Genomic DNA, 14,141 nt, shown 5'->3' with positions numbered 1-14,141 from the left:
AAAAATTTTTTTAGTTTTTATTTTGAATATTTTCCCATAGTTACCTATTGGGAAGGGGGAACCTTTCAATTGGTTTACAAATGATCCATGAGAGAGGGTACTCCCTGAAATCAAAAGGGGGGAAGGAAGATTGCCAGAATGTAAGAGATCAGGACAGCAAAGAACTAATTTCAGGAACTGACATCTTGTAACTCAGTTCTGGAGTTTGCTCGCTTCCTTATCTTTTCAATGATGGGCCTCGTCCAAATTCTGTCTGGTGTGAAAATGATTCATTTGTGGGAAGTGGGAGAAAACCTGACTGCATTGTTTGAAGCTCACGCCGCAGAGCCGGGAACCTGGACCACCTGGACCTGCTGTTAACTAAGACCTACGTTATGGATCAGAAACCCAGTCGGGTCTAAAGATGGGGGGGGGGGAGAGTTTTCTCATAAATGCACATCGCAAGCGACCGACATGTCTTATCTGAAAACTGGCCCCATGTGGATCAGTCACTTATTGTTTCCGTGTTCCTTTGATTGTTGAAAGAGAGTTGGGGGGAAGAGGAGGACAATTCTTTTTCTGAATTCTGAGAAATGAATCTGTTCACTCTCCCTTTCCCAATTAGAAAGTGTTTATCCAATTAGAAACAGATTATCTAATGTTGTATTGTTTCCTTTTAATTAACTGGATATATTTAGTTAATTATTTTTAGTGTATAAAAGCCTGCCTTACTCTGTATTCAGGATCTAGCCCTGAGCTGAGGAAGTGGCCTGGTTCCTATTTGCTGGGCAACTAGCACGCATTGGCTCAATAAATTGATATGCTTGAAGACGGCATCTTTGTTTCCACAGTCATTTCCAATTTGGCTTGTTACACAGAGTTAAGTGACTTGCTTAGGGTCACACAGTTATTAAGGGTCTGAGGCCAGACTTGAACTCAGGAAGATGAGTTTTCTTGACTCCATTTCCTGACTTAACAGTTTCCCCAGCCTGTTCCCAACAAGCTTAATAAGTGTATAAATAAAATCAATCTTTAGTTCTCCAAACATCAGGTGTTAGTGAAGGATCCACAGATTTTTCTCTCATGATTTCCCTTTAAAATTATGGAAGGAATGATCGGTCTAACCGGTCTCTATTTATTTTTATTTTAAAAATAAAAATTTAACTTTGAAAAATTTTAAATTTTAAAAAACAAAAATCTTCAAGACAAAAAAAAATCATTTAGGATCTCCTATCTTTTCCCCCCACTTCTCAGGAAAAGAAACTAGTAAGACAATATAACATTTCAAAAAAGAGACCGATAGTCTTTCTAGCAGAGACTGACATGTACCAGGTCACTCTCCTCTCTGCCCAGGGAATGACTTCCTGGTCAGTCCGCAGGGGAGAGAAGAGGAACAAGTAGCCTTCATTTCAGAACACAGAGGGCCAACAGAGCACTTCCTAGACCGATTTAGAGGTGCCAAACTTGCTATTTATTTCTTATATTATTTATTTTGTTATGTTATGTTTTTATTTATGGCATTTATATTATTTATGTTTATGTGATTTGTATTATTGTTATTTATTATATTATTATTACTTATTGTTATTCGGGACAAGACTCTGTCTGCTTGACTTTTTCAGTCTAATTAAGTTTCTGTCCAAATGAGAAGTCCATACCTTGTCCCCCTCAGCCACTTGGCAGATCTCCTCTCCGGTAGATGGGTTGATGGTGGCAAAAGTCTTCTTGCTGACAGCATCATGCCATTCATTGTCTATGAAAATCTGTCATCGGAAGAAAAAAAGAAACTCCACGTCAGTCGATTTAAATTTTAAAAACATTTTGTCTGAGTCTTAGCCCAAATGCTCAAGCCCGTCAAGAACACCTTGGATCCTGCCTCTGTTCGCTGCTGTGTGGGGTTAGTTCTCCCTCCCAGCGAGGTACCATCATCCCTGGACGTTCTGCTGCAGACCTCCTGACACACTGACATTGAACTATTAACAATTATATATATGGGGGCAGCTGGGTAGCTCAGTGGATTGAGAGTCAGGCCTAGAGACGGGAGGTCCTGGGTTCAAATCTGGCCTCAGATACTTCCCAGCTGGGTGACCCTGGGCAAGTCACTTGACCCCTATTGCCTAGCCCTTACCGCTCTTCTGCCTTGGAGCAATATACAGTATTTTATTTATTTTTTGTTTTTATTTTATATGTAACATATATAATATATAATGATAAATATATAAATAAAATAAATATTTAAAATATAAAATATTTTTATTTTTTAAAAAGAATAAAATAAATAAAAAACAATTATATATATATATATATATATATATATAAATATCCAACCAGTAGAATCTATCCAACTGTTTTTATCACTGATTCTATAGATTTCCATCTTCACCAAAAGAACCCAATTAGATATTTGGGTAGCAATGTAGCACAGTCTGCGGACGCTGGAGTTAGGAAGACCTGGATTCAAATTCAGCTTCAGCCACATACTAGCTGTGTGGCCCAGGCCAGGTCCAAGGACTAATAAGAGCCCCAACCACCCAAGGTTGCTGTGAGGACCAGATAACGTGTTTTGCAAACCCTAAAGCTTGATATAAATGCTATTATCATCAAAAGGTTGGCCAGGTCCTTTCCTTTACGTGGCGAGCCAGAGGTGGGCATTAAATGAGGTGATGTTGTTGATCATTGGCTCTATAGATCACAAATTGAGAACTGGAAAGGACCTTAGATGGAAAGATATTTTTAAAAATAAAAATGAAATATTTTTTAATGAAAAGGACCTTAGAGGTCACTGAGCCAAACGGTCCCGTTTTACAGATGACCAAAGCGAGATCCACACAGGTAAAGTGACTTCCCCAACGTCACACAGGTAGTAAGCAACAAAGGGGCAACTCAAACCAAGGTTCTCTGACGTTAAAGCCAGCATTTCTTCTACTATACCCCCCCACCCCCACCCCCAACCCCGGCTCACTGACCTAAACTCAGAATCATCAAGGCTTTCTTTTACAGAGCAAAGTTCAGTAATATGATTCATCCCAGGCCTAAGAAAACACAGCAGAAAGCAATGCCAGCAGGGCACCACATCTGGCAGGTTCTCGCCCATTCGGAACACCTTTGAGTGTGGATGGATCCAGGGATGGCGAGTCTCCACTGGCTGAGCAAAGCCTTCCTCGCACATCTCTCCCTCCAGAGGGAGGATCTCAAGGACGGAGGACAACCTGGCTAGCAGCAACTTCTCATCGACAAGCTTGGGACACACAAGCTCGGCCTAGCCTGGTCCAACTCTTCCTCCTTTGACAGAGGGGGAAACTGAGGTTTAGGGAGTAAAGTGACTTGTCACAAGATAAGTCGCGAATGGGGGTTTGAACTCTGATTCCAAATCCACGCCTCGGCCCGTCCAGAAGCCCAGCTCCTCAGCACAGCCCATGCGATTTCTCAGACTCATGCTGAGGGCTAGCCCAGTTCAGAGAGGCCCTTTGTCAGCTCAGGGGAGGAGAAGGAAGCCACAGACACCAAATACAAAAATGTTAAGTCATGGAGAAACTGTGGCCTGACTCTCTGGTGGGAAAACACCAACAAACAGCCAAATCCAGACCTTTGGTTTCCCCTCGGTATGGACTTTGGTGCAAAAGGTTAGAAAGAGGTCATCCAATGCCTATTTGCAGTCCTGTGCTTCAAGCATGCCCAGTTATCATTTATTTACTTTAATATTTTAAAATAAGCACCTACACCCTTCAAACAATGGAAAGAGAACATTCCGAAGGATTCCTATTTCCTCTCTCCTATGCCAAGGGCAGACTCTACACCCCGATGCCCAGAAATTCTGATCTCCACCCCTCCTAGCAGAGCAGAGGAAAGAAAAGAGTTGAATTCAAAAGTAAATAGATCCTATCAACAGAGCTTTATTCTGCTGGTTGAAAAGCAACTAGGAGAAAGTTCTCCAGAGTCGATTTCTGGGCTGCTTTTCTTAATATGAGGCTGAAAGGATACTTCCCAGACTCCCTGCAACTTTACAGCCTGGAAACCAGAAGAATTTGGAATCTTAAACAAGTGAAGGACTGGCCAAGTTTCCCAACATTAAAATGTGGTTCCAGAAAGCAGGAATCATAGAGTTGGAAAGAATCGTACCCCAGGGAGCTCTTATTGTGGAGTGTGGGGACTTTTTTTAAAAAATAGTTTTAAAAAATTTCAATATAATTGGAATAATCCAACGTATTTGGCTTAATGCATTTAAAAATATAATTTAGAGAAGAGATTCAGCTGGTTTCCCTAGACACCGTCCAAGGGGTCCATAGAAGACGGGGAAGAATGCCTGGAAGAGCCCAATCTCTCCTCCACAAACTCCACTGGCCAAGGCAGCCATGTCCTCCACAATCTGTCTCTGGGCAACCTTCCCCATCCCCTATTACTGGACTTTACTTTCCCTTAAGTAAACCACTGGAGGGCAACTCCAGTAGTTGGGAACTTTCCTCTGAGATCCATCCAAGTGTTCCTAGATTGGCCTTGGTGGGGTGTGTACTTTGGGATGAAGCCAACAGCTTTCCCTCTCTCCCCATAACTAGCCCAAATGTCCTCATCCAAGGCTATGTTAGGAAAATTACTTTCAAAGAGAAAAAAAATCAAGATTCAGCCGTTCAGATATTCATCCATGACCTGGACAGCGTGTGCTCCCTCTGAAAGCAAGAGGCGTGGGGGATCAATAAGAGAAGGTACAGCCTGGAGGCCCATTATGGCAAATCCATCTCAAGAGGGTCCAGCTTGAAGAGCTCACACGTGGGAGACTGGTGCCCTACAGCCCACTCCACAAACTTCTCTGAGGGGTTTGGCAGCAATCGTTTATGAGAGCTTCTAAAATGTCAGACATACTACACCACCTTCAAAATCATCCTACAGAAAAAGACTTGTACAAAAATATTCATAGCTGCACTCTTTGTGGTAGCAAAAAATTGGAAAATGGGGGAATGGCTGAACAAATTGTGGTATCTGTTGGTGATGGAATACTATTGTGCTCAAAGGAATAATGAACTGGAGGAATTCCATGTGAACTGGAAAGACCTCCAGGAATTGATGCAGAGTGAAAGGATCAGAGCCAGGAGAACATTGTATACAGAGATGGATACACTATGGCATAATCAAATGTAATGGACTTCTCTACTAGCAGCAATGCAAGGATCCAGGACAATTCTGAGGGACTTATGAGAAAAATGCCATCCACATCCAGAGGAAGAACTGTGGAAGCAGAAACACAGAAGAAAAACAACTGCTTGATCACATGGTTCGATGGGGATATGATTGGGGATCTCAATTCTAAATGATCACCCTAGTGAAAATATTAATAATATTGAAATGTCTTGATCAATGACATATGTAAAACCCAGTGGAATTGCTCATAGGCTATGGAAGCGGGGTGGAAGGAGGGGAGTGAAAAAACAAATCATGTAACCATGGAAAATGATTCTAAATTAATTAAATAAAATTTTTCAAATAAAAAAAAAGAAATATATCATTAAAGAGCTTCATTTAAACGGGGGGGGAAAAAAACCTTCCTACAAATTCTACAGCTAACTAGTGGGCAGAACCCAGCTGGATCTGGAAAGCCCTATTCCAAAAGTCAAGTAAGTAAACAGCTACAGAAGCACCTACTACGTGCTATGTGAGATGTAAAGAAAGGCAAAAGCAGTCCTTGTTCTCTTCAGAAGCTCCCAGTTTAATGGGGGAGATTACAAACAATTATTTGTAAGCAAGCTACTGTCACCTACATGTATTGACTCTCCTGACCCTCTTTGGAGCTTTTCTAGGCAGACACTGGAGCAATTTTGCTATTTCCTTCTCCAGCTCATTTGACAGATGGGGAAACGGAGGCAAACATAATTAAATGACTTGCCTAGGGTCATACAGCTAGTCAGAGTCTATGATCATATTTTAACTCAAGTTTTCCTAACCTTTGGCCTGGTTCTCTATACCCTTTGCCACCTAGCTGCCCTTAGACAAGCTATAGACAGAATAAACTGGATATGATCTCAAAGGGAAGACGCTAACATGGAGGGAGATCAGGAAAGGCTTCTTATAGGAGGTGGGATTTGAGCTGGGACTTGAAAGAAGCCATCACACCTTTACAGCCAGGGAGAACATAAGGGACAGGGAAATGGATGTGCCAATTGTGGTCCTATGAATGTAATGGCACATCGTTACACCATAAGGAACAAGAGGGGCAACATGGTGAAAACAGTCCGACAGCGAACCAGCTTCCATTAGAAACAATTATTTGGGTTCAAGTCCCACCCCTACCATATCCAGGCAATGCACTAAGTAACGCCCTAAGACTAGACTTTGTAGAGTTGCATGGGTTGAGGGGGTTTTCCTACACCATGAAATTAGGTCTTTAAAAAAAAAAAAAAAGGAAAACAGATCTAATTTTTTTAAAGGTACAAATAAGAGGCAGCTAGGTAGCAGCTAGAGTTGAGAAGAGCTGAGTTCAAATGTGACCTCAGATACTTCCCCACTGTGTGACCCTGAGCAAGTTACTTAACCCATTTCCCCAGTTCTTGTCCTTTCTGTCTTAGCATTGTGAAGAGGACAAAAAAGTAAGGGTGCTTTTTTTTTAAAGGTACAAAAATAAACAATTCTGATCATGGGAAACTTGGGATGGCAGATGGCAAGTAAAGAGAGAAGAAACATATGAAGAGACAGAGGAAGAAAGGGACATGACAGCTGGCTTCCAATGCAAGGACTGATCTGTTCAGCATGGCCCCAAAGGGCAGAACCAGAAGCAAATGGGTGAAAAGAAGCAATTTTAGGATTATATCAGGGAAAATTGGCTCACCACAAGAGCTATCTGAAAAAGAGGATGGATTGCCCTGCCCTGGGAGGTAGTGGGCTCCCCCCTTGCTGAAGTCTTCCTGCAGAGGCTGGGGGACCACTTGTTAGGTAGGCTAATAGCATTTTTAGCAGGCTAATAGTAATTTTTGTTCTGTTGTGTTCAATTCTTCATGATGCCATTTTGGGATTTGCTTGGCAGAAATACTGGAGTGACTTAGCCATTTCCTTCTCCAGCTCATCTGACAGATGAGGAAACTGAGGCACCCAGGCTTAAGTGATTTACCCAGGGTCCCACAGCTTTTAAGTCTCAGAGGCCATATTTGAACGGAGGTCTTCCTGATCCCAGACCCAGTGCTCTATCCACTGCACCATCACATTCCTTTTTGGGTACAGATTGAACTAAATAGGCACTAAATGTCCCTTCCAACTCTGAATCCTCTAAGATTCTAAGAGGGTCAAAGAACAGACATTAAATAATAACTCATATCAAAGCAGCAATCAGGGTTTGGTCCAGATGGCTGAGGGCAGAACGTACAGTTTTCTCACAGAGAACCAGCAAATGTGCTGGGTATGTACTGATTGTCCCATCCATCTTCGATCAGGCATGGGATGGAGGCTTTGTGTGGATCATGGGGCCACAGGTCAGATTTCAACCTGGAAGGGACCTCAGAGCCCCTCTAGTCTAATCCCTCTCTTTGCAGATGAGGAAACTGGGCCAAGGGAGGGGAAGAGACTTGTCTAAGGTCTCATAGTAGCAAGTGGTTAGATAAAAGTATTTGTTTTCTGGGTTATGGCACAAGTGAAAAGAAGCATAAGGGAAGTGCCTCAGCTTCCTCATTTGCAAAATGGGAATAAAAACAGCACTTACCTCCCAGGATTGTTGTGAGGTTCAAAAGAAGTACTTGAAAAGTGCTCAGTGCAGTGGTAGGCACTTAATAAATGATTACTCCCTTCCCTTTCACAGAAATTTGCTGAAATGCCTTTGAATCACACATTTTTCAACCCTCCCTCCTGACATCCAAAACAACAACAACAAAAACCACTTTTGACATTATCAGAAAAAGTGATCCCTGAAAGGTATAGTATGACCTTTTACTCCTAGTCTCAACTCTTTCCGTTGAAGAAAGAAATAACTTAAGACTGCTATTCCAACCCCATCTCCAACACTGGCTAGATTGGGGCAAATCATTGAATCTCAGCTTCCTTCCCTGTAAAATAGGAATAACAACAGCTGTACCTGCCTGCTGAAGTTGTGGGGAAGATGAAATACCCACACAGGGTTTTGTAAACAGAAGGGCACACCATATGGCTGTTAGCTCTTCCTGTTACTCCCTCCTCCTTTCTCTAAGCCCAAACACAGAAGGAATTAGCCTACCAGTTTCCTGGATTGGGGAGGGAGAGAGGGGAATGTTCCCCTTTATAGAGGTAGCTCGGACCAGGTTTTGTCCCTTGTTAACACTGGCCATGAAGAGGCTGCTTAAAATGAAAAGAGGTTAAAATAAGCAGGTGACATCCACAGCAAACTGATGGATTTCTACGTCAAAGGAATCTGGCCAGTTGTGGATATTTCTGGGCTCGTTCATTTTTTAATAAAATCATTCCACAAACATTCCATAAGATGAGAGATTTTGAGCTGGAAGGGTCTTTAGAGGGCATCCAGGACAACTTCTTTCATTTAAAAAATGAGCACCCAGTTTAGAATTTAATTATATGACTTGCCCAGTGGGGTAACCATACTAGTCTATGTTTGGGGCAGAATTTGGAATTCTAATTCTAAGCTGTGGACCACCCTGACTCCTCTGAATATTTGGTAGCACCTACTAAGTGCCAGGCTCTGTCCTAGGTACTAAGAGTCAAAATCATGGGCTAAGCAGAAGAACCAGAGAGCTTACTGGGATTGTACACAGATTTACATTTTTCTGTTTAAATTACATGATTGTTTTTTCCTCTCTCTAATATTGACTTAAGCAAGGATCTGAAAAAAAAAAGCCTCTGGTTCTCTGAGATTTGTTTGAAAAAAGACTATTTCCCCTAACCTTCTCATTCAGGAAGGTACTGTACCTGGTCGGGTTCTACCCAGCCTTTCCAGGCTCATTTCCCATGACTCCCCTCACTTTATCTCCCTGTAAGTGGCTTACTGCATTTGGGGTTTCCCACCTCTGGGTATTTATTTATACAAGCCATATCTCATGCCTCCATGTTATTCCTTCCTTACCTCTTTCTCTTAGAATTATATTTAGCATCTTTCAAAGCTTACCACCACCATACCACTTCCTACAGGAAGTCTTTCCTAGCTGATCCCCCATTATTTTTAAAAGACTTTTTAAGGAGATCTTTCACTTATATATTGCCTAGCTCTCCCCCTGTAGTCCTCCTTCTACCCAGTCCCAGGAAACCATCCCATAACAAAGAATTTTTTTTAAAAAGGAAAAGGAGGGGGAAAAAATGAAAACTGATCCACACATCAAAAAAATCTGACACTATATGCAGTGTCCCACCCCACCAACTTGCCCACAGCTGCAAAGGATGGGGGATACTCCCCTATTTTTAATGTTTTCCCTCGTCAAATTACCTTGTATAGATTTACACATTGTAAATAAAAGTAGAATTCAAACCTAGTAAACTGTAACAGAAATTCCTTGAAGGCAGAAATTGTTGTTTTCGTTTCTTAAATCCCAAGTACCTGGTGCTCAGTAGACATCCAGTAAATGTCAGTGTTGTCTGACCCAAGAAGGAGGACAAAGAACAATGGGTAGGCCCCTTTCAGTCAAATTTAATTGATTCAAGGGGGAAAAAAACCCTAACAATAAGAATTATCTTGCTTCAGGAGGTCAGTCTTAGGATCATAAATTTAGAGATGGAAGAGAGACTTTAGAGGTCGTGACCTGTCCTCCATTTACAGATGAGGAAACCAACGTTTGAAAAGTAACTTTTCAGGGAAGGTAGGCAGCTCAGTGGTGATGGCACCAGGCCTGGAGTTGGAAGGACCTGGGTTCGAATCTGGCTTCGGACATTTCCTAGCTATGTGATCCATGGCAAGTCACTTAATGCTAATTGCAGAGCCCTTGCCCTTCATTTTTAAGAGGAAGGAGGGAAGGGAGGGAGGAAAAAAAGGAAGGAAAAAAAGAGGAGAGAAAGGAAGGAAAGAGGAAAGGGAGGGAGGGAAGACTTATCCACAGTCACAAAAGTAGCACAGGTGGGATTTGAACCCTTAGTCAGGTTCTCTGACTCCAAATCCATGGTACTCCAAGCTTCTAGAGGCTGTATGTCCACTTGTTAGTTATGCTATAGACCAGTGGAATCAAATACATAGCCCAGGGGGCAGCTGGGTAGCTCAGTGGATGGCGAGCCAGGCCTAGGGACTGGAGGTCCAGGGTTCAAATCTGGCCTGAGACACTTCCCAGCTGTGTGACCCTGGGCAAGTCACTTAACCCCCATTGCCTAGCCCTTACCAGTCTTCTGCCTTGGAACCAATAGGTAAGGGTTTTAAAAAAAATTAAAAAATAAATTAAAAAATACATAGCCCACAGCAGTCCTAAATGCAACCAAAACTTGGGAAATATTTAATAAAATTTCAAAAATGTGATAAAACACAGATAACACGACATTTTCAAACTAAGTCAATATGCAGCCAGCAGGGATCTTTGGGACTCAACCTCCGAAGAGGGATTTCTTTCCCAGGTCTGAGCTTCTAACTAGGCTGAGCACCAAATGCCTACTGCCAAGAGGTGGGGTCATCAGGGAGTAATTATTTGGGCCTGAGTAACTTATTAAACCATCTGGGAAGGCAAGAAAGCTGGTTATCCGCATAGGTGGAGGCGGAGGGTCCTTCAAAGTACCAGACAGTCCAGATCCCAGAGTTTGCTAACTTATTACCTAAACCCTAATTACAGGGAAGGCAATCAACTCAACTGGATAAAAGCTGACAAACTGGGTTCTATCCCTACCCCAGCCTTCTTTTCCAATAAAACGTGGACAAAGGAGTTGGGGCTTGCAGTGGATTTCTTTATTGCTGTTCTAAGTGGTAGAGTTCAGAAAAAAAGGGCTGGATTTGAAGTCAGGAGAGACCAGGCTCAAATCCCAATTCTTCGGTGTCCTCAATTAAACTCTGGGGGTTGGCACTTCTTTGTGACCTCTGATCTCCTTCTGCATTCTCAATCTGCAATCCTATCATGTGGTTACAGGCAGAGGAAATAAGCAAGACTCAGAAAATCATTCAGTAGAATGTTTCCAAAAAACACTGAAAGGGTTGGGTTTGAGTCTTTATATTCCCAGCACCTGGCCCAGAGCATAGTAGGAGCTTCAGAATTGAGTTTGGATCTATATATTCCCAGCACCTGGCCCAGAGCATAGTAGGAGCTTCAGAATTGAGTTTGGGTCTTTATATTCCCAGCACCTGGCCCAGAGCATAGTAGGGGCTTCAGAATTGGGTTTGGGTCTTTATATTCCCAGCACCTGGCCCAGAGCATAGTAGGAGCTTCAGAATTGAGTTTGGATCTTTATATTCCCAGCACCTGGCCCAGAGCATAGTAGGAGCTTCAGAATTGAGTTTGGGTCTTTATATTCCCAGCACCTGGCCCAGAACATAGTAGGGGCTTCAGAATTGGGTTTGGGTCTTTATATTCCCAGCACCTGGCCCTGAGTATGCTAGGAAGAACCTGGGTTACTCTCTGGTATTTTCCCTTCCTGGTTCCTGGCCCTTACCTAATTTGTAATGAATTGGAATAGATACAAATTAATCACTTCTTCAGATGTCTCTCCCCCTCACTAAATCTACTGTGGAGATTAAAAGTAACATAGGAAGAGGAGGAAGAAGAAGAAGAAAACAAATACATATGGAGGAGGAAGAGGAACTAGATCTCAGCTAAGCAACCCCAACTAAAGAAAGCTGAAGCTGGTCCAGGTTTTATAAGAGGATAGAAGATGGCTGGCCCATTCTTTCAGAACAATTAAGAGAATTCAATAATGCTTCCTCCTTTGAAAACACAAGATTCTGGTTAAAGAATGGCCTTGAGCTGTTAATCTACTGGTTTTTGGTTTTGTTGTTGTTAACATGAAAAAGAGAATCACGTGGCTTGCCTTCTCAGTGGGTGGGGAGGGCAGGGGGGTTGGATTTGGAATTCAAATTTTTAAAAAATGAATGTTAAAAAAGCAAATAATATGTAGGTCAATGAGACAGCTCAGTGGATTGAAAACCAAGCTTAGAGATAGGAGATCCTGAGTTCAAGCCCCGCCTCAAACACTTCCTAGCTGTGTGATCCTGGGCAAGTCACTTAACCCTCCCCCTCCCCAGTGCCTACCCCTTACAGCATTTCTGCTTTGGAACCAATACGCAGTATTGATTTTAAGATGAAAGATAAGGGTTTAAAAAATAATAATAATGTGGGGAAAAAAAGGAATCTACCCCCAAAATTAGGTTGTGCTATAGACAGAACAATGGACTTGAAATCAGAAACAACTTGAGTTTGAAATCCTGCCTCAGACATGTCCTAGCTGTGTGATCCTGAGCAAGTCATTTAACTTCTCCCAGATTCAGTTTCCCCACCTGTAAAATAAGGGAGGGATTATCCTGTAAGAACCCATCCAACTCGAGATCTAAGATCTGTTGGGCTGAAAGCCAGAGTAGGAAAAGGGTGGACTCCAAATTGCACTTCTGGCATTAGCTGTGTAGCCTAGGGGTTTGTCACATCACTTCATCGGCCTCAATTTTCCTCACTGGTGAAATGAAAGAGGTTGGGTGGCCTCTGAGGTGTCTTCCACCTGTGGATCTCTGGTCCTATGAATTGTCTGATAATTACAGCTGGCCCAAAAGCAGAATGGATTTCCTCCAGAGAAGGCAGGGTGCCCATCACAGAAGCCAGGCTGGATGTTAAGAGGGTGAAACTGAAACTAAAATACATCTGTTTCTTTCAACTCTAAAAATCTGTGAGTCAGCAATCATTTAATGAGTTGTTATTATTCTTCTTCTTTTAAAATTATTAATAAACATTTATCAAACATCTACAATGTGCCAGGCATGTACTAAGCCCTGGAGATACCAAAGGAGGCAAAAGACAGTCCCTACCTTCAGGCAGCTTACACTCAAATGGGGGAAGACTACATTCAAACCAATATATACAAACAAGCGATCCACAGGATAAATAGGAAATTATTAACAGAAGGGAGGCTTCCTATGGAAGGTGGGATATTAAACATCATTTAAAGGAAGCCAGAGAGGTCAATAGATAAAATGGAGGATGAAATCTGCCCACAGCAAATCGAGTCATCATGGGCTTGTTGGACCACAGGGAAGTGAAAGGGGATGGGCTATAACTGGGAAAGTGAATAGTTTCCTTCATAATTTTCCCTCCTGTTTTGTAATCTGCTAGAAGCAGCAGCAGCCACCACACTCTACTTTGCCACCTGCTAAAGGGTGGTCTGGTGGACGATATCTAAGGATGATTGTCCTCTCCTTTGTCCCCAAGCCAGGTCTAATGAGACCATATTTTTCCCAGAAAATAAAAGGAGGATATTGCTGATTAGGGGGTAAACAGATATCCATCTGTAGGTGTGGGTGCTGATCCATGAGAAAAGAACAGTCCAGGGGACTTTGAGTCATAGAATCTTTCAACTGGAATAGGCTCTGCTGACTATCTAACCCAATTCCCACTCCCCTCTCATTTTACTGATGAGATAAACTGAGGAAGAGGGCAGGTGCTCAAGGAGGGAAGAATGTCTCACCCTCTACATGGCAGGAGCGGTTTAGAAAGAATGCTGAAAAGGAGGGAGGAGACAGGCGAGATCTCCAGAGAGTGGGAAAAGAGAGGGAAACTTAGAAGTAAGGTTAGGAGAAGCCTGAGAGGGAGGCAAAAGGAAATGGTGAAGTTAGAGGTTGCACGGAGAGTGAGAGAATGTGAGGAGCAAGAGGGAACACTGAGAAAGGGGAAAATCAGCCATGAGGTGCAAAAAGAGGGCAGAAGAGAGAATAAAGCTGGGAGAGGGGGAAGTGGAAGGGAGGAGAAAGAGCAGGAGAAGTCTCCCTCTGTACCAGAACCCTGCCAAGCACTGGAGAAGAAGCAAGTAGGAAAGGAAGAAAAGGGAGGGATGGGCTGGAAAGAAGGAAGCTCACAGAAAAAGGAGAAAGAGGTGCAGAAGGGATCGGGAAGAAGGAAGGGGAGAAAATTACAGAAGAATAGGCCACGAGGGAGGTGATAAAAGGGGACAGAAATGGGGGAGGGAGAGAAGGCAGAATGAGGAAGGGGATGCTGGAGGAAGTGAGGAAAGGGGAGAGAAAAGGGAGGCATGGGGTGCAGAGGGAGAAGAGGATAAAAAGGAGGTATGGGGGGCAGAGGGAGTTGAGGGGAGGGAAAGAG

The 14,141-nt window shown here is 42.8% G+C and overlaps 1 protein-coding gene across 2 annotated transcripts in view; it reads right to left on the bottom strand.

The window, feature by feature from the left end:
• Nucleotides 1-14,141, bottom strand: part of ALDH2 (aldehyde dehydrogenase 2 family member) — a 41,430-nt gene that overhangs the window by 21,823 nt on the left and 5,466 nt on the right. For both annotated transcript variants that reach the window (XM_044673585.1, XM_044673593.1), the window contains exon 2: nucleotides 1,638-1,742. In XM_044673585.1, coding sequence (XP_044529520.1) covers nucleotides 1,638-1,742 — 105 coding nt within the window. The remainder of the gene's footprint in view (nucleotides 1-1,637; nucleotides 1,743-14,141) is intronic.

The sequence above is a fragment of the Gracilinanus agilis genome, chromosome 1 (genome assembly GCF_016433145.1).
Source record: "Gracilinanus agilis isolate LMUSP501 chromosome 1, AgileGrace, whole genome shotgun sequence".
Classification (NCBI taxonomy): Eukaryota; Metazoa; Chordata; class Mammalia; order Didelphimorphia; family Didelphidae; genus Gracilinanus; species Gracilinanus agilis.
Note: the sequence above shows the minus strand (reverse complement) of the source record. Positions and strands in the feature narration are given on the sequence as shown.